A 26,117-nucleotide genomic window follows, 5' to 3' on the forward strand; every position below is an offset into this window, starting at 1 on the left:
CCTATCAGGTCCCCATTTATGGAAAAGAAAACTTTACATCAGCATGCAGGGATGCTTATGTGGGCACCGAAACCATGAGATTTCCTTTTATTTTGCAAAAAGAGGGAATTAAAACTGCAGAGCAGTAATCACTGATTGTTTTGAGATAGTGTAAATGCCTTTGATTGGCAAAAGCACACAGAACCATTGCTGAGATCCACATCTCCCACTGAAATCCCTGGAGCCACTGCACAGCAGTCGAGCAGAGGCCTATAGTGTTTGCTGGAAAGTGGTTCAAATTGCTTATTATTGCCCAACACATGGAAGCAGCTTGATTTTTTGCAGTTAGCTTATTAGCAGAACTCTAGATGGATAAAAGCAATACTCTTCAAAATCCATTATTAAAATAGGATATTTTGCTTTACTACAACATTTTTATTCCAATGGATTTATTATGCTTTTTAATAGCTAATGCTACTGGGAGTCAGCAGTATAGCAGTATCTTTTCTAAACCATTATTTAAAATACTGTTCTGTAAGATGTAAAATATTAATTTTTTTTTTCCCAGAGGATCCTAAAATGTAAAAAAAAAAAAAAAAAAAATCCAACCTGCTTCAAGCTAAAAACTGTGACTCAAATTCCATAGTGCTTAAATTGAAGAGCAATCCAACTAAAGCTGATTGGAGACTGCTGACTTTTCCTCTCATGTATCAGGACTGATATTTGAAGCAGAGCACTACTCCCCAATGTACATCACATACCTGAACTCCTAGTGTGGAATGCTGGCATATGCACTTTTTCACCCATTAAAAAAGATAACCCTGTGAAGGGTGAGACTGGAAGCAGAATCCAACTTAATAAGGTGGAATTGCACAGCTACAAAAGTAAAAATTAAAAAAGTCTCTGGGCATGGAAGAGTGCCACCAGCAAAAACAAAAAGCAAAACAAGATTAAAACCAGCAGAGCATACTTTTGAACACTGCTGAAAATGGCTGAAGGGTATCCTGCAGACAGCCAGAAATGACAATATAAAGACATCAATCCTCCTTTTTTTTTTTTTTTTTTTTTTCCTGTGCATGCTCAGGACCTCAACGAGATAGAAGACAATGAAGGGTTAGTTGGAGTCCAAACAATGCTGGCAGCAATGTCTCACTTGGAAAGATCAGCAGTCTTGCAGCTGAGTTCAGCCCCTTTACATCCCTAATTAGCAGCATATTTTTAAGACAGAAAGTTGAAATACACTTTCTGCAGAGCTGCTTTAATCTCCAATATGAAAATGGGGCCAGAGCTTAGTTCTGCGTGACTGGTATCTATATGCATGACTTTGTAGATTACTGATCTGTTCATGTGATTCAAGTCCTCTCTGCACTTCTGGGGCTGCTGGATGGAAGACTGTCAGAGGAAGAGACTTGGGGGATACAAAGACAAGTCCTCTCTCTGACACTGGCCCTTGGGATGACCTTGGCCACATGACTCACTGCATCTCCTCCAGTCTCACTTTTATGAATGGGGACTATGGGACTGTTCTCCTTATAAACACTTTAGGTCCACTGCTAGAATGAGAGGAACTCCTGGTAACGCACACTTCCAGCTCTGTCAGAGTTGTATTTCAGGTTACCAATCTGTAATCCTCACAGTGAGCACACCCCAAAGCCAGGCTGCTGCAGAAATGCTCTGTTTTCTCCAAATGAAGTGTTTCCCTGCTACTGTGAATGAAGCAATGGTGCTACCACTAGGATTCTGGTTTCCCCAGTCTCTTCCCTAAGGAGAGAAAAGGATGTGATCACACTGTTTTCAGTCTGACTCTTACCTGCAATAACTCAGGGACATGTCAGACAATTTTGCCAAACCAGACAAAAGGAGAAAGGCCAGAGAGATATTAAGTTTCCCCATGTTTTGTGATAAATAGGCTGTCCAACAGAAGATGGGCAGACAAGCAGTCCATATGCTGAGAGACAGCTTGCAATGCAGGCTAAATCAAAACATCAGACACTGGGAAATCCACACAAAAGCAAGCCAGAGAAAAATAAACTTAAGTTTCATGGCTTACAAAATTACTTTTTATTTGTGAATGGGTGGGGAGAGCTCGTTTATTTTAAACAAATATTGCCAGCTCGGAGGCATTTAACATTTACTTTTCTTCCCTTTAAGCACAGTGAAGGCTTGCTTCTCCTTCATCTGAATTATTCCTCAGATATCAAAATATTGTTTGCAATGTACATCCACCAAAGCAAATCAAAAGAGTGAGCTCACTAACACCTAATGAAAGCAGTTTCTGAGGACAACATTTGGTTATCCTACTTTACCATCTTACCACAAATATTTTTGTCTTTAAATATACAAGTGTGCAAGAAATACACATATAAAAATGTGTTTAGAAGACATAGAACAAACAAAAATTAAATAACCAGTTAAGACATCAATAAGAGAGAAATTTCAGGGACTGGGCATTCACAAACATTGTATTTCTGTCCTCCTACTCTCTTCTTAAAAACCAAAGGGACACAAAGAGTCATATAACCTTCCTCTCCAGAGTGTTCAGATAAACCCTGCCACCTTCTGTATCTCATCTCCTCAGAGTGCATGGATGGTATAAGAACTCTTTAGACTGAGAAATATTTTTTCCCTCCCAAGATTTACACTAGAATGTTACTACTTCATTGATTTTCTTTGGTTTGAAGGAAGAATGTTATATTCATGAGGTAGGATTTTTTTTGCCAGTTAACTTGATCAAAACACTTTCAATTAGATACAGCCAGCCTAGAGCGTTGACATTTGGTCAAATACACACAACTGAATTTATACTTGAGGCTCATTTGTTCCACCCAAAGCTCCATATTCCACTGTCCAAGCTTTTATTAAAAGAAGTGTTGCTAGTTGTTATACTCCTATCAGCACACTTAAAAGCCGAAAGGTGAGCAAATTTCCAGAATACTGTGGTCTCCTAGACTCGGCTGGCTTAATTTACCATTTCTTTTTCAGTATCATTTTCCACCCCAAAAAGTCAGCTGAAAAAATCATTTTTACACAATATTTCCAGGCTGAAGAATACGGAGCATCTCTGTGGAGTATTTAGTCCAGCTTCCCAAAAAATACACAAAACCTTATTCACATTACAACTTGTGGCTAAGATTGTTTTGGGTAAGGAAACATGATCTATGGAGAACACAAGCCTCCAGTTTGTGACAGGGTGGACACACACACCAGAGACAAAGAAAGCAACAGTCTCTTCCACTTACTGCAGCCCCTGGCTCCTGCTAAGGAGGATTCAAGCTTGAGACTCTGGAGATTCCACTATTATCTGGGCTTTTGGGTACAGAAAACCCTCCTACTTGTCTCTCTGACCTGTTTTCTTACCATCAGTTGCAGCTAAGGGATATAATATCAGGGGCCTGAAACACTCCTTGCCACTGAACAGGTGCCTCATACAGAACATGCTTACTGTTGCCTGGGAAAAGAACACAAAATCTTGGTCCCTTGGAAACACAGAGCATGTTTAGTATCCTGCAACCCTCTGAGGTTCAGGTGCCACAGCAGAGATGGGACTAGGAGTGGCCTACCAGTCCTCTAGAGGGAATGGAGACACAGCCAAGCATGTATTTGTATTCATTATGCCCCTCTCTGCAGACCCACAGAACATAAAGCCTCACACTCTTAATGTGCTCACACCAGAACATCTATTTGCAGGATTCAAGCAACTCCTTCAAACATCAAATTCTGTTTCCTGGGATGATGAGCTGATGTGCCCTGCTAGCCAGGCAGCTCTGGGCAGGTACAGGCAGCCCTGGGCAGGCACAGGCAGCCCTGGGCAGGCACAGGCAGCCCTGGGCAGGCACAGGCAGCCCTGGGCAGGTACAGGCAGCCCTGGGCAGGCACAGGCAGCCCTGGGCAGGCACAGGCAGCCCTGGGCAGGTACAGGCAGCTCTGGGCAGGCACAGGCAGCCCTGGGCAGGCACAGGCAGCCCGCAGCAGGCACAGGCAGCCCTGGGCAGGTACAGGCAGCCCTGCGCAGGCACAGGCAGCCCTGGGCAGGTACAGGCAGCCCTGCGCAGGCACAGGCAGCCCTGGGCAGGCACAGGCAGCCCTGCGCAGGCACAGGCAGCTCTGGGCAGGTACAGGCAGCCCTGGGCAGGCACAGGCAGCCCTGGGCAGGTACAGGCAGCTCTCGGCAGGCACAGGCAGCCCTGGGCAGGCACAGGCAGCCCGCAGCAGGCACAGGCAGCCCGCAGCAGGCACAGGCAGCTCTGGGCAGGCACAGGCAGCCCTGGGCAGGCACAGGCAGCCCTGGGCAGGCACAGGCAGCTCTCGGCAGGCACAGGCAGCCCTGGGCAGGCACAGGCAGCCCGCAGCAGGCACAGGCAGCCCTGGGCAGGCACAGGCAGCCCGCAGCAGGTACAGGCAGCCCTGGGCAGGCACAGGCAGCCCGCAGCAGGTACAGGCAGCCCTGGGCAGGCACAGGCAGCCCGCAGCAGGTACAGGCAGCCCTGGGCAGGCACAGGCAGCCCGCACCGGCCGAGCTGCGCACGCAGCGCCGCAGGCACAGAACCTCCGCAGGCAGTGGGGCCGGTGCAGCCGGGGCACAGCCACGCTCACAGCACCCAGTGCCAGCTCTCACCGCGCTCGTGGCGCACCGGGAGAGGCCTCAGATCGTACTTTGGGCTATGGCTAAGCCTGATCACCCAGCATCGCTGGCACACAGCTCAGTTGTTTTGCTGTGATGCAAGTAACACGTAAAAAACAACAACGTGTACGCAAGCTGGGGGAAATGAGAAACAATGAAATCTAATTGCAAAGGCAATGAAATGGAGTGATTTGCAATAATTTTGCAAAGGCAGATTTTTCTGTTTACTCTGCTGCCAAACTGCAAACTCGTACCTGCAGGAGGGTCAGGGTCTCTGAAAGCCCCTGGCTGCTCTAAACCTGTCTGTAGTTGTTTCCTTTACTCCCCCAGCCTCAGCCACCCTCTAAGGCACAAAACAAGCCATTAAACCCCCAAACTATTTTACTAAGATGGAACTTTTGCCCGTGTCAACTGGGTTGCTAAAACCATGGAATGAAAAAAGACTCATGGAGTCACACTCTGTGCAGCACTTGGACCCAGCTTTGGTATTTTTACTGGGTTTGCTTTCAGTCTCTGCTTGTATTTCCAGAAACTGCCATTGGGGTGTCAAATGCCTTCTTTGCAAAGTCCCCTAGTCTAGGTTAAACTCTTAGGAATTTTAATCCTCCTGCCTAAAGAGACTCAGGAACAAGTTTTTCCAAGTCAAGTCATACCCCTCCCCACCTGCCCATTTTTCTGCTTCCAAAATCTCAGAATGAGAGTTTTCATTTAGTTTTGACCAGCCCCCCAAACTCAAGCAGCAGCTGACAGGAATTAAACTATATTAAAATATACAAAGCACTCCATGATGTACTGTAGACCTATGAACTTAGATCCTAATTACTAAACCATGTTAGGGAAAAAACAAAACAAAACAAAAAAACAAAAAAAAAAAAAAAAAAAAAAAAAACCCCAAAAAAAAAAACCCAAAACAAAAAAACACCCACCAAAAAACAAAAACAAACAAAAACCCCAAAAAAACCCCAAAAAAACAAAACAACCCCCCCCCCCCCAAAAAAAAAAAAAGCTCAAATCAAATAATGGAAACATGAAAGACAAAAAGATGTAGTTTTAGAAATATAAGTGGCATTAATGTCAGAGACAGGATGAATACATCAATATGGTAGTGACCAGATTTGCTAGGGTGGCAGCCCATCATTATAAAGAAAACAATTTACATCAAAACCACTAAAAAGGAGTTTTAAGCATGTGAATACTCTCTTTTAATCCACATGAATTAATCATGGGCTTGAAGTTGCCTATATGTTTATATTTGTGCAGGATGAAGAGTTACTTTTTAATATCCATTGTTTCTATCCAATATGCTAAGCTGAATACATGTATGAAGTATGTGTCAGTATTTTGTGTTACTCTCAAAGAACCTCTCAGAATACAGTGTTGCCATGAGCACAAGTTACCTACAAAACCAGTAACTCAGATGCAGTTATGTCACAAAGTCCACTCCAGAGTCTGCTTTCTTCCTCTGATTTTCTCTAACTTTCCACCTCTATACCTTCTGGCCATCAGTTTCTCATTTCTATCCCAGACTGGGAGAGGTAACCAGAAGATTAATTTTAAGGATCCAGCCTGTCAAGAACAAATTACACATGTGGAACGGTACTAACTATTTCCCACATACATTAATATTAAATTTTTAAAACCTATGAATCAGGGAAGGCGTCCATACTAAGCATGTTTTCATCATACTAGGCATCCATCAGCACGTTTTCTTTTTTCTTTTTGTTTTAAAAAGCAGTTATGAAGAAGCAGCATATTATTCTAACTCATATTGTGCAAATAAACGGAAAAGGCAATTACAAATAAAAGAGGACTTGGTTAGTGATACATGTATCTGGAACTAGGAAAAGGCAGTAGGGAACACTGCACATATGGATTTACACTGGGATCCAGACAAAGTGTTTATACAGACTTCATAGAAATCAAGAAAATCCAACCAAAAGCCTTTCTGTCAGTATTGAAAATTTTAATTCTCTCACTTGCCTTTACTTTCTAATGCACTGGTGATGACACATGATGTGTCCAAACCACACTCCACAACCACAGTGTTTTAGCTCACACTGCTTTTACCTGTCAAGATCCCCAATTCAGCCTCCCAAGCAGCATTCATGATGGCATCATTTTCAATAAATCTGCCTTGGTTCCAACCCTGACACCCCTGTCACTACAGCAGGTCACTGCCTGGCTGACATTTGATAAACAAGCAAACTAACACCATCAAAGAGCAGCAAATGTTTCAGAAAAAGTATAAGCGTCTCATTTAAAAATTGTTCCCCTTGCTCCCACATCTGCTAAAGAAGCTGGCATTTCTTCTGAACATATTGCCACTAAAATCTTTATTATTATGGCCTTCTAGAAAGTTAACAGCTAGAGGTTTGATCCTGCAAGCACAGCTGGGCATACAGTTTGGCAGCATAAACAAAGCCATTGTCTTTGTATGATCAGATCCCATCCAGCACAATAATATGGCAATTATAGACACAGGTGAATCCATTCATTTGTAAGGCAGGAGATGCCATAAAGCATCTTCTAAAAGATAAGGAGCAAACATTCACAGCATTTTAATGCTGAAGAGCCCCATCTGACAAATGTGTTTTCTCTAATGTTTTCATCTTTTAACAAGGAGTTCTTGTCATTTTACCAGAAGTATCAATTCAAAAAAAGTGTTCAGAAAACTGACCCACTACCTTACAAACATTAAAAAGCTCCAAAGCAGTGTTGCACAAATAAATGCAAAGGAAACAAAATATTATCAGAGAGAACAAATGTACTACTTTGCAGACATTAAAATTCTAACCATGAGGCTTAATAGCTTTATGCTACCTTCTTCTACAAGCTGTGATAGAAATATTGACTGTGACACAGGAAAATAAAATTTGCACAAGAGGAAGATTTTGAAAAAGAACTTCTGATAAAAAGCAGCAAAAGGGGTACCTGCACATATGCAAGTCACCTGATCCAGACACCATATGAAAAGAATTACCTTTGAGTTTGCTGCACCAATAATATCTTTCAAAAGTCCTGGTATCTGGAGAGGCACTGCAGTAAGGAATGTCAGATTTTATTTTTTCTTTTTTTAAGATGAACGTCTGCCTTCTCCCTTAGGCTGTGGTCCTACTTTATGTTTCTACAGGCATTTCAGCACACATGTAAGCAGTTTTACTGAAATCAGGGAATCTTTATGCAGTCAAACTCATTCTCTGCCTTTGGGACATGGTCTTTAGAGAGCAGACTACTGGGATAAGGAATCATCTTCCTTCTGCTTTTCCATAACACCCAGGACAGCCATGCAGTGGATCTGTGCAGGGCAACTAACACATGAAATTCCCCAGCCCTTTCCTACTGGGGGATAATGAAATACAGCAGTAATACTATGCTGCTAAGAACACAGGAACCTCAATTCTGCAAACACTTCCACATGTGATTAATCCTGAATGAATGCTACTTAATTGGATTCCAGATAATAGAGTCTGAAGAAATCCTTACAGAAATACAAATTTACACTGGCTCAGATGGAAACTATGACATCTGGGCTGAAAACCAACAAGCAACTAATTAGTTTAAGAAAAAGATGACAAAAACATGCCACTACAGTAGGACACAGTGCCTGGCATGAGGTGCCTGGCTCAGATGTATTTCTTGCCAGGATCTGCCTCCCTCAGCACCTTTTTCCATGTTCTGGAAGTGGCATTTGGGACAGCAAGATGGGAACCTTTGCAAATATTCAAAGATAGTCTCAGGCTCGTAGGTGTGTATGCAGAAACGTGCAGTCAGTTCTCTACACCCAGTGATTGTAAACCCAGTGACAACTGACTCACAGTCCTGGGTCTGTGAGAAATACGAGCTGCACGTAAACTGAAATTCAGTCTGCACAAGGCAAAACACAACACAGCTGGGAGAAAGGATTGGCAGTGTCAGAGAGAGAAAGCTGGAAGCAGCACTACTACAGGAAGCCAATAGTGGACCACAAGTTACATTTGAATAACCAGTGTGCTGCAAAGGTCAAGGCACTCTGCAGCAATCCCATATACAAACACACGTCCTGCCAGCGTGGGCAGAGCCCCACAGGGTGCAACTGCACTGGGGAGAATGGCCCAGCCCTTGTGCAGGACATGGATGGACAGACTGGGAACATGTTAAATGAAGCTAAGGAAAAATACACAGATGCTTAGGGCAATGCACACACCAAAAACAATCATTGAGGCTGGTGGGATTTAGTGTTCAGCAACCAATTCTATCCTAAGAAAGGAAGGAGGCCATAAATGGTCAGCTCTGCTTTTCCTATGGGGTGTCAAACACAGCCCTCCCTGTCTGCTGGCTTTGGAGTCCCCCTCAGCCTGTGCTGTTGGTCTCTGCACAAGCAGAGGTAGGAAAGGGAAAAGCAAAACTCAAGAGGAGGAAGGAGACAAATCTCCTTTCGAGGTACAGTGCTCTGCTTTCTGGCATCCCCTTATGCTGCTGTGTCAGGACAGAAACCCACGGCACAAGTGAGTCCAAACACTGCTCCATGGGCACCTCCCTCCTTGCTCCCACCCCACAGTGCCATAGAAAAGGTGAACTGTAAGTGCCCTACATCCAAACATTTCCCAGAGGATTAAGCAGAAGAGGAGCTGCAGGAACTGCCTCCTAGTTACCAAACAACGGGTCAGAGACTAGGGTAACAGTCAGGAATGGAGACTTGGATTCTTGTTTTCTACATGTGGAAGAGATTCCAGATGAGGAAGATACACTGTCCTCCAAGAATTAAAAGAAAGAGCTGACACTAACCCTTTATGGAGGTGTGAATGCTGTAAAATATAAGTTTTGTGAAGCTGAAGAGAAACCAGCAGGAAAGAGCTGCTTGGTTCCAGTAACTTTGTATGCAAAACACATCTGCAGATCAAGGAAATAGCAGCAGCTCCATAACTGTTCTTTGCAACTATAGCTTTTGCTCCTCTCTTTGCACTTTCCTGCTTCTCCCACCTGGGTTGCATCTCCAGACTGATGCTACACATCTCTGTAAGGTCATTGCCTGTGTTATTATTAAGTTTCAATATGTACTTATATTTAGGACATTCAGTAATCCAGTCTGATATGGGACTGATTCCCAGAAATGGTTTGCATTATTGTGCAATTGTATCTTGAGCCCTCCCAGACTTAAAGTTTCTTCTACTCATTGCCTTTGGTGTAGTTTTACTCTTTGTATTTTAAGTGTCTTCATAGGTAGGTGCCTTCCAAGGCCAAGGAGGACAAAGTTCCTGACTTTAAAGGCTGACACAGTTTCCTGGTTGACATCAGTGACACCACAGTGACATCTGTAAGGTCCTTACAGCCTGGAATTTTTTCCTTCCTCCCTGGCCCTACTTTGCTGCATGTAGCATGTTTTGTTAACTGATGGTCTTAAGGAAATACTTTGGTGCATCATATTCCTTGCCCTGTTTTTCCTCTTTTGTTATATGATGTCTTCTATTCAAGCAGCCAAACCAAAGCTGGCAAACAGCCTCTCTCTAGGATTTTTACACATTGCTGCAAGGCAAAATAAACAGTTGTTTCCAGTTTGCATTGTCGGGGCTACAGATGTATGCTAATTAACCTTTCAATCTGCTGATGGAAAGCTGAAAAAGATTTAAATGTACTTTTCTAAGGCAGAGACCAAAGTCTGTGGACACCTGTCCTTTCTAATGTTGGGCTCTGTGTGGCCCAGAGCAGAGTACGTCATGTCCTCCCTTTATGTTGACTCTGAAGGCATTTTCAGATTTCAGCAGAGCTTTACAAAAGGCCAGGAGGCAGAGATAAAATCCTTCTGAAATTCAAGGACATTATGTGTCTTTTTGGAGAAACACTGATGCCAAGGATAATATTTGGGTTGACCTGAGACCACTTGAAGGATGGGGAACTTCAGACTGGGGTAATAGGAACTACTTCATAACATGGGAAGTTCATTGTTTTGTTAAGATGCTGCAGTATTGACTCAAATTTCTTACCCTCCTTTTGTTTTCTAGAACCAAAAAAACACAAACAAACAAACAAAACCAATCCCCAAAGCCAGGTCTCATATACCCTTCAGGAAAAAGTATTATCAAGCCTCTCATGTCAAACAGTGTGAGCAGAAGAAAGGAAAACGAAATGAATCTGCAGTTTATATCCAATTTCAGTATCAGGTTTAGAACTGGCTGCTACACAAATGAATGAAACAATCTCAGATGTGCAAAGCCAGTACTGCAGAGACCTTCCCAAGAGAAGGAAGCAAGGATCTGTTTCCTTCTTTAAGTTTTAAAAGCTTTCCCTCATGATACTGCCTTGTTTGCCAAATATTTCTTGGAATCTTTCAAATAATGGTTCATTCTCATTGCTCCATTGTGCTTCAGCCAAACCACTGGCTGTTGATGCTGCCTCTGTTGGAGTCCAGGGTCAGCTGATGCCCTGCCCATGTGCTTCTCCTGTGTTCTGAGATCTAATCCTTCCCAGGGGAGCATGTGCACAGCACAGGCGTGTCTGCACACACACGGACACATCCATGAAAGGCAGGGATCAGAGATGGATGGCACAGGGGCAGCCTTGAAAAGTACCAGGGCACCTAAAGGAACAGCACAGTGCTGATGTTCAGCTAACTCCTAACACCTTCAAAAAGCCATCTCCACATCCTCTTCCTGCCTGCTCCACACAGATTACTTCCCAGTGCTTGTTGCTGTATTTACCACTCAAACTACAGTATTACTGAGAGGCCTCAGGCAGCCTCATTCTCCCTTATGCCTCTCAAGTACACAGTGGAAAGGTTTTCACTGCTTAGGCACCACCATTTGGAACAGTTAAAATGCCCAACCTCTCCCCATTGTTATCACTTCTCCAGCATCATCAGGAAGTCCTTTCATCTATCCTCAAATGACAATTGTATGTACTTACTGTCAGCAATCACTTGCTTACAAGATTTTTATTACCCTAAATGCAGGAAGACTTGTTAATGTGTCATTATGACAGGAAATTCAGGAAATGAAGAGTTAAGGCTGAAAACTCTGTCTTCATTTTGCTGCCTACAAAAAGTTCTTTGCAGTTGGGAATCCTAAAAGGTTCTTTACCCAGTAAAAAAAGAGATCTGTCAATTAATGAGGGGAAACGAATATTTCTCCTATCTTTTTGTAGTAGCAGCATACAGATTGACTTGGCAGGTTACAGATTTCACTGAAAGGGGCACTATTCCTTCATCCAAAAATACATCTCAAATGATTTCCCTGGGATCACTTGATGAAAATTATTCAGTGGCTTCAAAGTAACAAGGAAAAGTATCTAACAAATAGTCTGTAGAGTATGGGTATGAAAAACTTTAGTTGCTTATTGCCCCAAAACTTCTGAGACAACTGTCTTTATTCTCTGTTAGCTTCATTTGGACTTAAAATTATGACACTGCAGGAGAAAATGTATTCATCTATTGTCATCTACACAAAAAAAAGATCAGACTCGCACATTTGGGGCTAATTATTTAAACTAATTAAAGAGGGAAAAAAAAACAGCAGAGAGATTTAAAGACCTGAATTTTAAAAATGCTTCCCCTTATATCCTTGCTGTGCTAACAACAAACATGGAACACCTTGGCCCCAAAATGATTAGTTTGCCAAACAAGAGCAAAGGTTTTACTGTAAGCTATGGTTCAACCTCATGCATAAAAATGATGACATTTTATGCTGCAATCCTCAGATGAAAGCCTTTTAATTCACACTCAAAACTGATTGCAGGAGGACAGAAAAAGACTGTCAGCTACTTAAGTTCCCTACTTTGCAAACAGTAGGAGAATTAATACTTCACTCCTTGTTATTTTTGTTTCAGGAAATGAAGGAATCAGTACTCAATGAACTGATTGAGTCACTGAAAATGCATTCACCTGTACTGTAGGATACGACCAGGTATCTGCAAATAAGCTTAAATGCTGTCTAAGCAACATGTGTCAACGTGGTGCAGAAGAACTAGGAAGTACAAACAATTCCACAAAGGACTCATTGCCTTAAATGTGCTCTTTTCCCATGCACCACAGCAGAGTTCATGGAAGTGTTGCCTCAAGAAGCCACGACCTCACCATCAGTTCCCAGGATAAGCCAGACCTTTGCAGTGCTCAGCAAATCATGTTTCATCTCAGAAAGGAACAAACAGAGACCTGCCAGGAAGAATTGCTTGCAGATCTCCAAGGACTGATGTATGAGTGAGGTACATAATTAAAGAGGGAGAGAGAGAGACTGAAGAAGCTCTGAGTTGGTAAAGGAGAAGTCACAGGGGACTCATATTTAGTAACATGGCAAAAGTGAGGTCATAAACCAGAGCAACCAAAAGGGGGAAAGGAGAAAAACACATGGTGAAGGACTGGACAGGTCCCAAATGGCCAAGGAGAAAAGCTCAAAAAACTGCAGACCAAGTTTTGGCAGAAAAACATAGAGAAAGATCTGTTGTCTATTTTGATGGACCCTTTGAAGTTTTCTGGATCTAATCTGATTTTTGTCTGTCATTCTTTGCCAAAAAAGATAAACCCTGCCAGGGAAAAACCCACCTTCCCTTATTCTTACATTAATACAAAAAACAAACGGTCTGTTTTAAATATCAAACACTTAAAACACAGAACCTTTCTTCTATGATGTGTTGGAGAGTTCAATATTTGCAAGCTGTCATACTGGCCATTACAACAGACCAAAGTTGTTTCTGTACTTGCATTTTATCAAATGATGTCAAAATATAAGCCTTGGTCCTACATCTACAACTACACCAAAATCAACCCACTGGCTCCATCCACACTTCAATGAACTGAGTGACAGATGCTTATTTACTAAAATGTCTGCATAGGGTTATTCAAAATATATTTTTGGGGTTTTTTTTTGCTGATACTGAAAATCTTCTGTTACTCTGTAGTACTCATTTCTTTTAACAGTGTCTAACATTATGATACCACAGTGTTAAGAGCCTTTCTAGGCTGTCATCTAACACAGTCTTTAGGCATAAGCTTACCTTTAAACCTTTCCCTTGAGTTATTTCAGTTCATACTTTCAGGTGCCTTACTTTCATGCCTTGTTGGAGGGGGGACACAGTCAACAATACTGAAAATACTGAGCTAAAACTAGTAAAACTAGTACTACTTAGTACTACTAAAAAAACCTACTAAAACTAGTAAAAACCATGGAATCACTACATTATGATGGCTCAGCCTGCCACTGACACTAGTTCCCATTAAAATGACAGCATTTACTATGTATTACTCTAAGCAATGTACTGAACATTTCATATCCATTTGCAACTAATACACTGAATTGCCCCAAATCCCATTCTGCCATTGCTATTGGCAGCTGTTTTTTCACAGTGGCATTCATTCATTGTTAGCTAAGTAGCAAATCTGGAGTTAAAGTACGTGTTAATTCAGAGTAGCAATAAAGGAACTGGACAAGACAAACAGGAGTCCAGCAAATGGGAACTTCACCCTGACAAGATGGCAAATACTTCATAATGGTGTAACACCAACACTTTAAAGGCTGTGTTCTCCTCCGAGCACAACGTGTTCTAAACAGCTTTAAACATCCATGTGTTTTACATTAAAATACATCGTCTTACCTGCTTGGGTCTCTTGTATTATCCCAAATAAACTTTGCCATCCCTACACAAACTCCTGCTGCTTATCCAAATACAGTTCTTGTCTCCCCGGCTGCACAATCCTAGACTTCTGTTCAATAATGGCATCAGCCATTTATTTGGGCATGTTCTTATTTTATTGAGGTCATTCCAGACTTTTTCTCTGCTCTCTACAGTTGCATTAACAGCTTCCTTCCTATTTTTAAATCAGTAGCTAATTTCAGCAACTAAATGCCTATTGTTTCTTCAGGGTCACTCATAAAACAAACACCATTATTGATCTTTCTGAATCTACCACTAGTTTTCCCTTTTATCTCATCTGAGTGACTATTCAAGGGGCAATTTCTCAATAAACCAGGACATTTATCCTAGATAAACTAGGGTATCTGGAGGAAGAGATTTTCTGTCTATGTGTGCTAATACAGCTCCTATCACAGCAGTATCAAAGAAACTCATAAACCTTAGGGATTTTGTCTCCACAACACCGTTTTAAAGGGACAAGAGTTGTTAACTGCCTTTTATAAACAAGGAAGTAAGACACAGGGGGATTATTCCTCCAAAGGCAAAGACCACTCATCCAATGTGCAACAAATTAAATTCTTATTTTCTACATTTTAACCACAATGGCATCTTCCCTCTATTTTTGCAGGCTCTCTGGATACACAGTTGCTTACTTGTTGGATTGATGACCTGGCCAGTTTGTATTTATTCTGCATTTTTGATGAGCATCTAAAGACAACAGACATCACAGACAAACATAAAAACCATGTTAAACCAAACTGTATTTCCTTTACCATTATTATTAAACTTCAATACAATTCTAAACCTATTTGTTGTCCTCCAGTCAAGCTAAAGGAAATTTCAGCTTTGCACAAGAAAATGTGATACCAAAAAGCCTTCCAGGCCTTCCAGGTAATAAGACCTCAGTGACCTCTGTCAGCCGTCAGGTAGCTGGTCATTATTGTTTTGGCCAAGTGTGGCAAATCCAGTCCTTCTCAAATGAATTAATGACCAATCCACAAAGAAACATTAAATGCACTTTGACTGCTAGAGCACTCCATCAGTTATAAGACACAATTTTCCAACGGTGCCCTAGCATTTCATCACTATTTTGCCAATTTCTGCATCTTTTTTCTCTCTTTACTCATAGGGATGGTTTGTCAGGTTTGTCAGGCTTGTTGTTACTGATCACTGGATCAGCACAGCTCCAAAGAGAGGGGTGGGAAGCTAACGCAGGAATTGAGAGGGCTGCCTGTGCTGGGTTTGTCTGCGGTGCTGTGGCACGTGGAGCTGGCTGAGCCCACAGGCACCATCCCTGGGAGAGACAGGAGCCACTGGGCTGGGAGCAGGTCTGCATTCTGCTGCTGGAGCCTCTGGATCTGAGGAACCTCCTCTGCCTGACACTACCCATGTGCACAAAAATACATGGCTGATTCTGAGCCAGGTCAGTTATGTCTGTGTTTCATTAAAGGGCAGGCAGATCACTTCTGTCCTGCTCCAACACTTCACAGGTTTATTAAACACAGTTTAAGAAGTTTGTCCCTAGACAGGAGATTCATGCCAAAGGTCTCACTGATGCCAAACACCACTTGGTAGGGGCAATAACACTGCCATTTAAATGTATTGTTACTTGTATTACTAAAGCTACATATTAGCATGAAATATAGAAGTTTTTATGAGAATACAAAGATCAAACACGCTAATTGCATAATGAATAGAGAAGTAGCTAGCAACCACTCAAGGATCTGGAAGCAAGTGAATCCCCTGGATAAAAGGCATTCAGCTAATCAGAAGTATCCAAGATGCATTCTCAACTCAAATATTTCTTTGCTCCTTATTTGTATGGCATAATGTTTTCTGAGAAGCAAAATAAAGACTGATGTTCTCACTAGGTTTTTCCTTCATTGAAGAAAGTGTGCATCAGGCAAAACTTGGCAACCAAGGTGATGAAAAGTCCTAGCAGATATGGCATGAACTGTAATTTTAACAAGGTTCAGGCAGACATCAGCCTGATCTACCATGGAGTTGTATGTAACAGCATCACAAGTCACAGGAGCACATTCTGTGCACACTCTACTGTACTAACACCCAGCACTAATGCTCCCCTCTCCTGACAGCTCTCTTCCTACCTGGTGGTAGACTCTGGGCTCTCTACAGGTTCTGCCTCTACTTGCTAAGTCATGTTAAAACTAGAGACTGCTTTGTCTTCACTTGAACTTTACATCCTGTTAGTCTGCACAAAGGAAGTGAGTTATGTGAACAGCACACCTATTTTTTCCTACTCAAGATGTACTTTATTGGATATTATTGCCATTCAGGTGCCTATTTAGTAAGCCAGTCAAAAGCTATGACCAGCTGCATAGCACATAATGATTTTTTGAAAGGAAAGAAAATGCCATTAAAACAAAAGGCCCTGCTCTGCTTCTGAGTAAACAAATGGGAGTTTTACAAAGGCTCAAAAAGGAAAGGGATTAACATGCTTCAACGTGGTAATGGTCTCAACTGTTCACATTAAAATTTTCACAGTAAATTAAACCATGACAGAGGTAGGAAAGAAGTCAATTTTCAGTGGCTCATGCTGTTCTGCTGACATATATTGCCATTTTTTAGGTAGTATATCCACCAACCTGTATAATGATAGAATTACAAAACCACAACCCGTTGTTGATTATGTTCGGCCTTTTGCATGCTAATTTTAGCCTGCTCTGCCAAAATAATTGCATTCACCACCTCATTACCAGGCTTCTGGATATTTAGAACCCTGTCGCTATTCTTTTTTCACCGACCTTTGCTTAAGCCTGCTGTGTTGGCCTTCCCTCCTAGTACAGTGTCGGCTGTTCAACAACACTTCTGCTTTCCAGTTCTTCCCAGGACACCTTCCCAGCACTTACACCCATCCTTTTCCAGGACTGTCTTGCCAAGGCTAATACTAAATGTCAGTCCATCTCTACCCTGCTCATCCACGTTTCCCTGCAGGTTGCACACAACTCTTTACTATCCTCATGCTCTTTACAGTCTATAAAGAACAGCAACTTTCCTTGACTAGCGAATGATGGCATGAAGCACTACCCAATCATCCCAGCAAGGCCGGTGAAGACAAGTAAATACAGACTCACTGGTTGATGCCTGCCAAGAGTTCCCACAACACGTGTTACTTAGTGAGTTTACACAACAGTGACCAAAGAGGAGGGAAGGGACAGGCCATGTAAGTGTGCCAGTACCAGACCCCCCACGGAAAGCTCTGCCCTGCGTTATTGTAGCAGCATCAGAAATGGATGTTCAAGTACAATCGGCGCTTATCTGACCGTCAAATGACCACAGTGCCTTTGCATCTCAGTTGTATCACGACAGTGTAAAACAAAAAATGACAAAGGCCTATGAAAGAAAGTCAACCCAGTTAAGAGCAAGGTGAGGTGGGAGGTGCGGGAGACCCAAAAAGCCTGGGTGGCACCAGGGCTGGGGGGCCGCCACAGAGCCAGACCCGATTCACCTCACCCAACCTCCCCGAGCCGGGCTGAGCCCGCCGTCCTGGGGACACGCACAGGCCGACCCCGGGCCTCGCCCCCCGCAGACCTGTCCCTGCCCCGGGCCGTGCCCCATCCCCGCCTGTCCTCGGGCCCGGCCCGCAGCGCTGTCCCGGCCGGTCCCTGGGCCGCGGGGCCCCGGGGCGGCGGCCGCCCTGCCTTGCCTTGCCCTGCCCGGGCCGCGGGGGGCGGCGGGGGCCCCTCTGCCTCCCGGGGGAGCCGGGGGCCGGGGCGAGGGAGGGCGCATAATAAACAGCATCGTTTTCATGCAGGCAGGGCTGCCGGCTCCCCAAGCCTCCTCCCCGCGATAACAACCCAGGTACAGCCCGCGCTCGCCCCCCTCCCTCCCCCTTCCTCCTCCTCCTCCTCCTCCACCTCCTCCTCCTCCTCCTCCCGGGGGGCCGGGGAGAAATCTACAGATCAAAGAAAAGATGCACAATAATAGCGGGGTGGGCGCGCATCGCGGCCCCCCGTCCGGCGGGGCCGGAGCCGGGGCCTCCGGCGGCTCCTGGCCGCGGCCCGGCCGCTGCCCGCCCGGCCGCGGGGCGATGGGGGCGGCGGCGCGGGGCCGGGCGCCCCCGCCGCGGTACTCACCCGGGCCGGCCAGTGCGGGTACCCCTTCATTTTGGCGAACACCAGGTCTCCAGCCTTGTATTCTCGGGGCCGCGGACGAGCCATCGGGAGCCGCCGCGGGAGCCGCCGTGTGTCCCCCCGCCCTCCCGCACGCCGCCCCGGGGGCAGCCGGGCGAGCCCCCGCGGGGTGCGATGCGCCCGGGCACGGGGCGCAGCCGGGAGCGGGGCCGGGCCGCGGGCGATCCCCGATCTCTCCGGCGGCGGCGGCGGCAGGAGGAGATGGGGTGGGTGTGTGTGTGTGAGTGTGAGTGTGTGTGCGTGTGTCTGTGTGTGTGAGTGTGTACGCGGGGGAGGGGGAGGCCTTGGACACAACCCCAGCAGCCCCCGGTACCAGGGAGCGGGCTGGCCGGGCGGGGGCGGCCGGGGAGCCCTCGCCCCGCGGCGGCGGCGGGCGCGGCGCTGCCCGCGGCCCCCCCGTGCGCGCTGGGCTACGCCGCCCGCGCCGCCCGCTCCATCCCCGCCGCAGCCGCCGCGGCCCCGGGAATATGGAGCCGTCTCCGACGAATTACTCCTCGGGCAGCGACCGAAAACAGGATCTTCTTATCCCCCCCCACCCCGCCCGCGCCTCCCCCCGCGCTTTCCCTTCCTGTTATTTTCTAGGTACACAGATCGGTTTCTATGAAAATAGGAGAGCAGAGAGCGCTCCAGTCCCGCCCGGCCCTCCCTTCCCCGCTGAAGCATGACATGGTTCTTTATGCGCGCCCGCCATGGAGGCAGGGCGGCGAGGAGAAGCCGGCCGGTGCTGGCAGCAGGACTCCCGCTTCCCCCGGCCAAAGGCGCCCGGCCCTTGGGCCTGGCAGTGCCCTGGCCCCGCTGTCACGGAGGCCCAGGCCCAGCACGGACCGGCTCCTCCGGGTACCTGCAGACCCCTCCTGAGCCCTCCCCATGCCAAGCAGCCTGAGCAGACCCTAGGCAACGGCCTGGCTCCTAAGTACAAGGTTGTCCCAGTTTCTGTACCCAGCCTCTCCTCCACCTGCCTTCTCAGCTTAAAACTAAAACCCACATCCACCAAGCCATGGACCTCAGAGCTGCACAATGGTGCAGCCTTGCAGGGTGTTTGGGATCTCTTGCTTGCCAGGTGATGTCAGTTTTTCCCCGTGGAAGGGAAGCCGTGGTAACCCACATATCCCAGATATTGCTGCTTTTACCATAATCTTATTAGTTCAGCTGTAATGTTCAAACATCAATTATTATTGACATTTATTGCGCTCAAGCACTTTATCTAGTAAAACTAGGTGGGCACCTGCTAGGTGGGTCACAAGCAGCAAAGTTTAGGAAAGGTTTTTCTGCAGGTCTGGCTGAAACTCTAGCAATAGGTTCCCCAACCACTCCCATATTTAAGATGGCAACTGTCCTCTTTGGGTTTAGGGAGACACCTCTGGCTGGCACTCCCTGACTCCCAAGGGACAGCACCTGGCCCCAGGCAGTTCCTGCTGATGAAGGAGGAAATAGATGGCTGAAGACTGTAGGGTCACATTTTGGGGAAGGAGTAGATGGACCATAGAGAGCACTTCCAGACTGCAATGGCTGGTAATGGCAGAAAAAGAAGATAAATAAATGCTTCTTCTAGCACCTGTTCCTGGGCTGGCACAGGACCAAGAAGACTTGCTTTTTACGGTAGCCCCAGATGTGGCTCTGGAGCCCAAATGCTGCTGTTGCTAGTATGTAAGTCAAGAAAGTTTTCACTCTGGGTCATAAAAAAGGATAAGCACTTCACTGCTTGTGGAAGCACTGCTGTAAAATCATTAGCTCAGGTATCAGTAGCAGACTAATAATGGAAAAAGAATTTCAAAAAGCTAGATAAACATTTAGATAATTAGCCTGCACTGTGCTCAGTGCTGTTACCTGTTCTGAAGTACTGATCAGTGACAGGGTTGCCAGTGCAGCCATCTGCAGTATCTACATCTGGCCAAACAGCTCACTTTCACTTTCACATCAAATTGGATATTGTATCCTCTCAAATTGATACCTAATTCCCTTCAGAAAAATGTAATATAACACCTCTGAGTATAGGAGCTGGGGACTCTGATCTGACTCTCTCCAGAATAATCCTATGTTCTGTCTTACACACACAGGATTACCTCTCCAAACCAGCCTTCTCTCCAGAATACTTACTAGAGAGGTGGAACTGCCTTTTTTTTTTTTTTTAATGCATTGTTTACTTTTCATCTCAGATATAAACAGCTCTTTCTAGTAACTTATTTAGTGACCTTAAATCAGAAAGGAGCAGGATGTGTGCCAATTTCTTGCAAAAGGAAACTCTGTACTTTATGTACACACCCAAACAATGTATTGCTAATGTCAAAATAGCAACATTTGGAGTGACTAGATACAGAACTGAAACATCTCATGGCAACGTGCGCATTTGTATTTCCTTTTGTCCCAACATTGGTGTCTGCAGAGAATGCAGTGAATGGCTTCTAGTCTACAGTGAAGATAATCATATACTAGAGCTCCAAAGAAAACTCATCCCATGGACATGCAAGGATGCAGCTCTCTTTTCCTCGTGAATAGACTGCAAAGGATAAATGAGTTGCTAAGGTAAGAACTCTGTTCAGGTCTGGCCAGTTGAAAACTCTTAAAACACTCTGCAGATAGTTCCTCCATCAAGCTATGGTTAAGACACTGGGCAAAGATGGAGGAGAAAAAGCAAATTTCCTGCTGACAAATGAAAAACCAAATAAAATGTTTCACACGTTAAGAGGAAAGTAAAGAACACTGACACAAAACACAAAGGAGTTTGGTAGTGTGCATAACCCCTCAGCCACTCATCACAGCATACAAAGCCTGAGATCTCCCTAGGTCACCTGTATTCTGTTCCTTTCTCTTCTCTTACAAAGGGGAGTTCATCTACTCCTTCATACGGAAGTGGGAAAGAGGAGTGATGAGAGTTTCTTCCAAACACTTCAAGAGCAGTTTCATATCAGAAACTGCAGAGGTGCAGAGGGTTTCAGAGGTTTGCTGATAGATGCACTGCATATACATAGGCCAGGTCCTAAGTCTATAGAAGCCAAGAACTGTGTCTGCTTTGGGCACGAAGATCAGCAGGTCACAGAGGCAGCAACAGCCATGTCCTTACAGAGCAAGGGAGATCTGCAGCAGAGATGGGTGTCTCCTTCTGTCTAAACTCCCTAGCATGATCATACCAAGTTCTCTCTCACTTCTCCCCCTGCCAGCCAGGTGCTCTATTCCCAGAGCAGGGCAGTATACACAAGTATGAGCAGGGGAGATGGTAATGACAGATGACCACGAGGGAGGTGGCAGGGCCAGCAGTGTGGTCAGCAGTGAAACTCTGAGTCACCCAGGACAGATGGAGTCTGAGATAACTGCTCTGAAGTCATTACCACACCACTGAATTTTGTTTTCCCCATAATTCCCAGGAAATAGTGTTCTTAAGCTACTGAGAAGCTTTCAGCTAGCTCTGATCATTTTACCCCAATTCATATGAGGAAAGGAATAACTATACACTCCTGGTTGAAAACTTTCATAGTAAAAGGATTTCATTGATTTAAAAGCGTAGATCAATCTTTAAGAAGAGAGCATGTGGACAAAAAAGACCTAATTTCAAAAAACCTTCCAAAGTCCTGAATAAATTTTTAAACATACCTAAGTTTTGCATTAAATACTCCACGATCATGGTTTTGCACACACCTGTTTGCATGCAGACAGTCTGGAATGTGAATCCTGTTCATGCTGGTATCTTACACTTGCCATTTTTTGAGAAGCTGCCTATATTTTGTCTGTTGAAGTCATGTGGATTATTACATTTGCCTCTAACATTCTGTCCCTGGCCACCTTACAATTTTTGCTTTCCCTGCTGAAATCTCTTTTGAGATCAGACTGAAAGTGCTCTGCAGCATGGCCACCTGTAAAATCAACTTTACTGATAGTTAATGAAATAAAACTATTTATTTTTACTTACCTACCTACCTACCTATGGCTGATATAATTTATTTCCTTCTGCATATCCTTTTCCTGAATGTAAAAATGTGTTAGTAATGGTTACCATGATTAGTATTTTGCCTATGACCACAGTGAAGTAGTGCTTCTCTGTTGAATATTTTAATAGGAAATTGTTCTGAATCACAACTGAGCCATTCCCCTGTGCAAGCCACGTCTGAGAGCACTGTCTGAAATCACAGAGCTACTTCATGTGAGGCAGAAAGAGGCCATGATGGTTTATGTCCATCCCAACATGCAGAGAAAGGCACTTACCATGCCCATTAGGATATTCTTAATTACTGGAGATAAGAAGCTCACCAGAGGATCTCAGGCTTTCTCTTTAATAAGCTTAGAAGGGAGAAGGGCGTGTATCATAGCTGGAGCAAGTTATCTATAGCCAGTTTCATGAATCTTCTTATGTTATGCAATCCTAATCATATTAAATTAGACAATCTTTAAGGTGATTGCTTTACATGTTGCAGAGGTGTGAACACATATCCTAGAGGCAGAAGAGATAGAAGCACTTCAGTTAAAATTAACTTTCTCTGACTGGGAGCTTTCTACTCTAAGGTGGAAAGGTTTGTATGGGATGGAAATGTTATTAGCAAGTATGCATTGCTGCCATTCCTTGTTCTCTACAGGCATTTCTGCTAAAGCTACAGCAGGCAAACGATGCCTACAGTCAGTGCTGCTTAACGTGTTCCAACTCAAAACTCTGTTTCTAGTTTCTTTCATATCTTTCATAATTTAACCATTAGAACTGAAATTTTCAATGAATCGAAACTCTTCTGACAATGACCGTAAAAGAAATAATTGTAAAATTACCAAATTTCCAGGTACCATATAAATGTAGCTGAGTTTCAAGTGTCTGAAAAGCATTTGTACACACTCAACAGGGATTAATAAACAAGCCTAATGATCTGTCTGGACTAAATATGCTCTAGGCTAAAGCGAATGTGATTCAGCTCATGCTGGGGATGACTGTGGAAACAGAGCTCATGAGAGGAAAAAATGGCTCCCTGTGAGAGAACTGGGGAAAGCTGGAGGGAAAGCAGGAACTAAAGCCTGGAAAGGATGTGAGAAAAGCAGAAAGAGATTAAGAAAGAGAGGTAAAAGCAGATGTGTATAAGAACACAAAGATTTCAGAGTATCTTAGTCTAAATCAAGAAAACCTGCACATTATCTAACAAAATTCTGTAGCCCAGTACATCTCATTCTCTGCTGGCAAGGCCTCCATACAAAGACTAATGACCTGTCACTGTGCTGTCAGTTAGCTCATCAGCTTCTGTGGAAATCCACACTCAATTCAAAGGTACTGGACTTTATGACCTACCAGTCTCTTCAGTGGTAACCAGCCTGAGATTTTCTGGTGGTGGGGGTGGGGAACAAATCAGAAGGAAAATTTTAAAGATTGTATCACAAACCTTTCCAGCAACCTGAGTATTTCACAACTTTAACCACCTGACTTTGCAACTTCACTGTTTGAATTTTCTCTTGTGGCATGTGAAATGTTTTAGCAGCCATTTATTGAGAAACACTCATAAAAATCTAGTACTTCCAAAAACATTACACATGCTATGAAGATTATCTTGATGGACAGAAGTTGCACAATTTGCTTTGCTGTTCCCACAATTTTATGTGTTTGTTATAGATATCATTCATTACAATGAAACTAGTGACTCTCATTTCCATTTGATCGCTAATCTATAAAATGCTTCTTCAAATGACCAGGTGAGAAACTCCACCTCTGGAGCTTTAAAGCCATAATACCTAAGAAAGAAAACCTGCAACAGATATTTCTCCTCTGGAAAAATATCTTAGATGTGCCGTCTAAAATCTCAAGAGATTTATTGGGTGAGAAGTATGTTGAGAGTTGACAAGAACAATAAATTTAGTGCCAGATTTGTGACACTTACCCCATCGTTGTTTCCCCTCATAAATATTGGAGAAAAGGATTTCTCTCACATGCCCTCTGGTACATTCATCAAAATGCCTTTTGAAATGTGAATTAATGAATAATCACATCCTAACATGGACAACAGAACATATTTATTTAAGGAGATTTGTAACTTCACTTTTGTATCACCTGAATGACAGTGTCAGAAGCCAGGAAACAGAAAGAAATAATGCAGCTAGCATGCAATTTCTGGAGATTGCTGTTGCTTTGTACCATAAAACCCCTCTTAGGAGCAACAGAATTTGATGATGAGATGTACCTATTGCTCAAGAATTCACACTTCCAGAACCCAAGCCTTGAATCTCATCTGTTGTGCTACAGTCTAATGCATGTGTGTTATCACAGGGAAAAAAAAAAAAAAAAAAACTGTCAGGAGTTTCTTCCTGGATAGGTTGGCATCAGCAAGAGTTTAATAGAAGGCAAACTAAATTACACAAGACTATCATCCCAACTGTGTTGAAATTAAAAGAAAAACTTAGCATGTCACCTCTGAAACTTTCTTCAGATCATCCTTCTCTATTCATGGGCAACATCTCCAAACTCTCTGTGACTCAAATCACTAAATTGGGTCTTATGGCCATCTCCCTCCATTTACTTAGGCCACATCCAAATCTCACTGTCTTCTTCCATGAGCATTTTTCATCTCTGTGAAGGCACTTTTCTCCAGATATGACCTCTGTAGACCTTTCCCATCCACATGCCCTCTTTCTCCAGTTCATGTGAAGCAGTGCCTTTGAGGATATGGCCATTCTTTATAAGCACTTTGCTTTGCTCAAGAGTCACTTGGAAACATCCTCTTTCTGTCAGACTGTCGTTTACACCTTGGCTTCACAGGACTGAGCATCCTGCTGCTTCTTGGTTGTGGGTTAACTGCAGTAGGCAGCCAAGTCCCACACATCCCTGTGTGGTCAGCACCACTGGTCACAAATCCAAAACACAGCACCATATGAGCTACTGTAAAGAAAATTAACTATATCCCAGCCAAAACCAGAACTTTTTTTTCATTTTACCAGCCCCATCCTGCCCAGACATCATCATCCCTCTGGCACCTGGATGATGAGTCCTAAAGGGCACCTGGGGGTAAGGGCTGAGATACTACTGGGTTTGAAGCATTGAGGAGAGTCCTCAGGCTCTGTGGTTGTGGTGATGCTGAAAGTGATGACCATGTTGGGTGCCAGGATGAAAATAGGCATGAAGAAGTGCCTGGAGAAGTGGATATAGATATTACACCTGATGGGTTGCAGGGGAAGTAAGTCATCGTTGATGAGGCAGAAAACACGGCAAGTTACCTTCTCTCCCTTCATCATTCCCAACAAATAAGGACTCAGCTCTCTGGGAAGCCATTCCTTTCCTCTCCAGTGCATATGAGAAGCTGGGATGCAGGGACCGAAGTGGTTGAATCCTCCACCACCACACTTGGTCTGACATGCTATCGCTTAAACCTTGTGGTGTACCCTTAAAGATCAGCACACCACCCTGCACAATGGAAGAACTGGTTCCAGCTGCCTCCCGTGAGAACTTCTTAAAAGCACATTTCTTCACACATTCCAAATACCCTCTACCTCCAGATCATGTTTCTTGTGATGGCCTGCAAGTCTGCCCCTTCCTACTTACATCTTGTCATGTGGCAGCCACATGTTGATTGTTTCTCCATTAACCAAACCTAATATCCTGCTCACCTATTTGTCTCTCAGAGGTCTGCAGCCTGTACTCCTGCTCATGATGTCCTTTTAAGAATTGTAACCTCATTTCTTTTGAATTCCTTTCCCAAAACTCCAAAGCTAGGATAGCTGATTATGTCTACCACACCTCTAATGAGTGAGGGTTAGCATCAGAGCCTGGAATTAAGTGGTACAGAGGCTGAAAAGGTCAGGAGCAGGTTGTG

General features: G+C 44.2%; 1 protein-coding gene across 1 annotated transcript in view; it reads right to left on the reverse strand.

Moving 5' to 3' along the window:
* The window catches only part of HDGFL3 (HDGF like 3), a 39,076-nt gene extending 20,347 nt beyond the window's left edge, over positions 1-18,729 (reverse strand). The window contains exon 1 of the mRNA XM_053988038.1: positions 18,295-18,729. Coding sequence (XP_053844013.1) covers positions 18,295-18,378 — 84 coding nt within the window. The 5' untranslated portion in view covers positions 18,379-18,729. The remainder of the gene's footprint in view (positions 1-18,294) is intronic.
* Positions 18,730-26,117: the final 7,388 nt, after the last annotated feature.

This window comes from Vidua macroura, chromosome 12 (assembly GCF_024509145.1).
Source record: "Vidua macroura isolate BioBank_ID:100142 chromosome 12, ASM2450914v1, whole genome shotgun sequence".
NCBI classification, from domain to species: domain Eukaryota; kingdom Metazoa; phylum Chordata; class Aves; order Passeriformes; family Viduidae; genus Vidua; species Vidua macroura.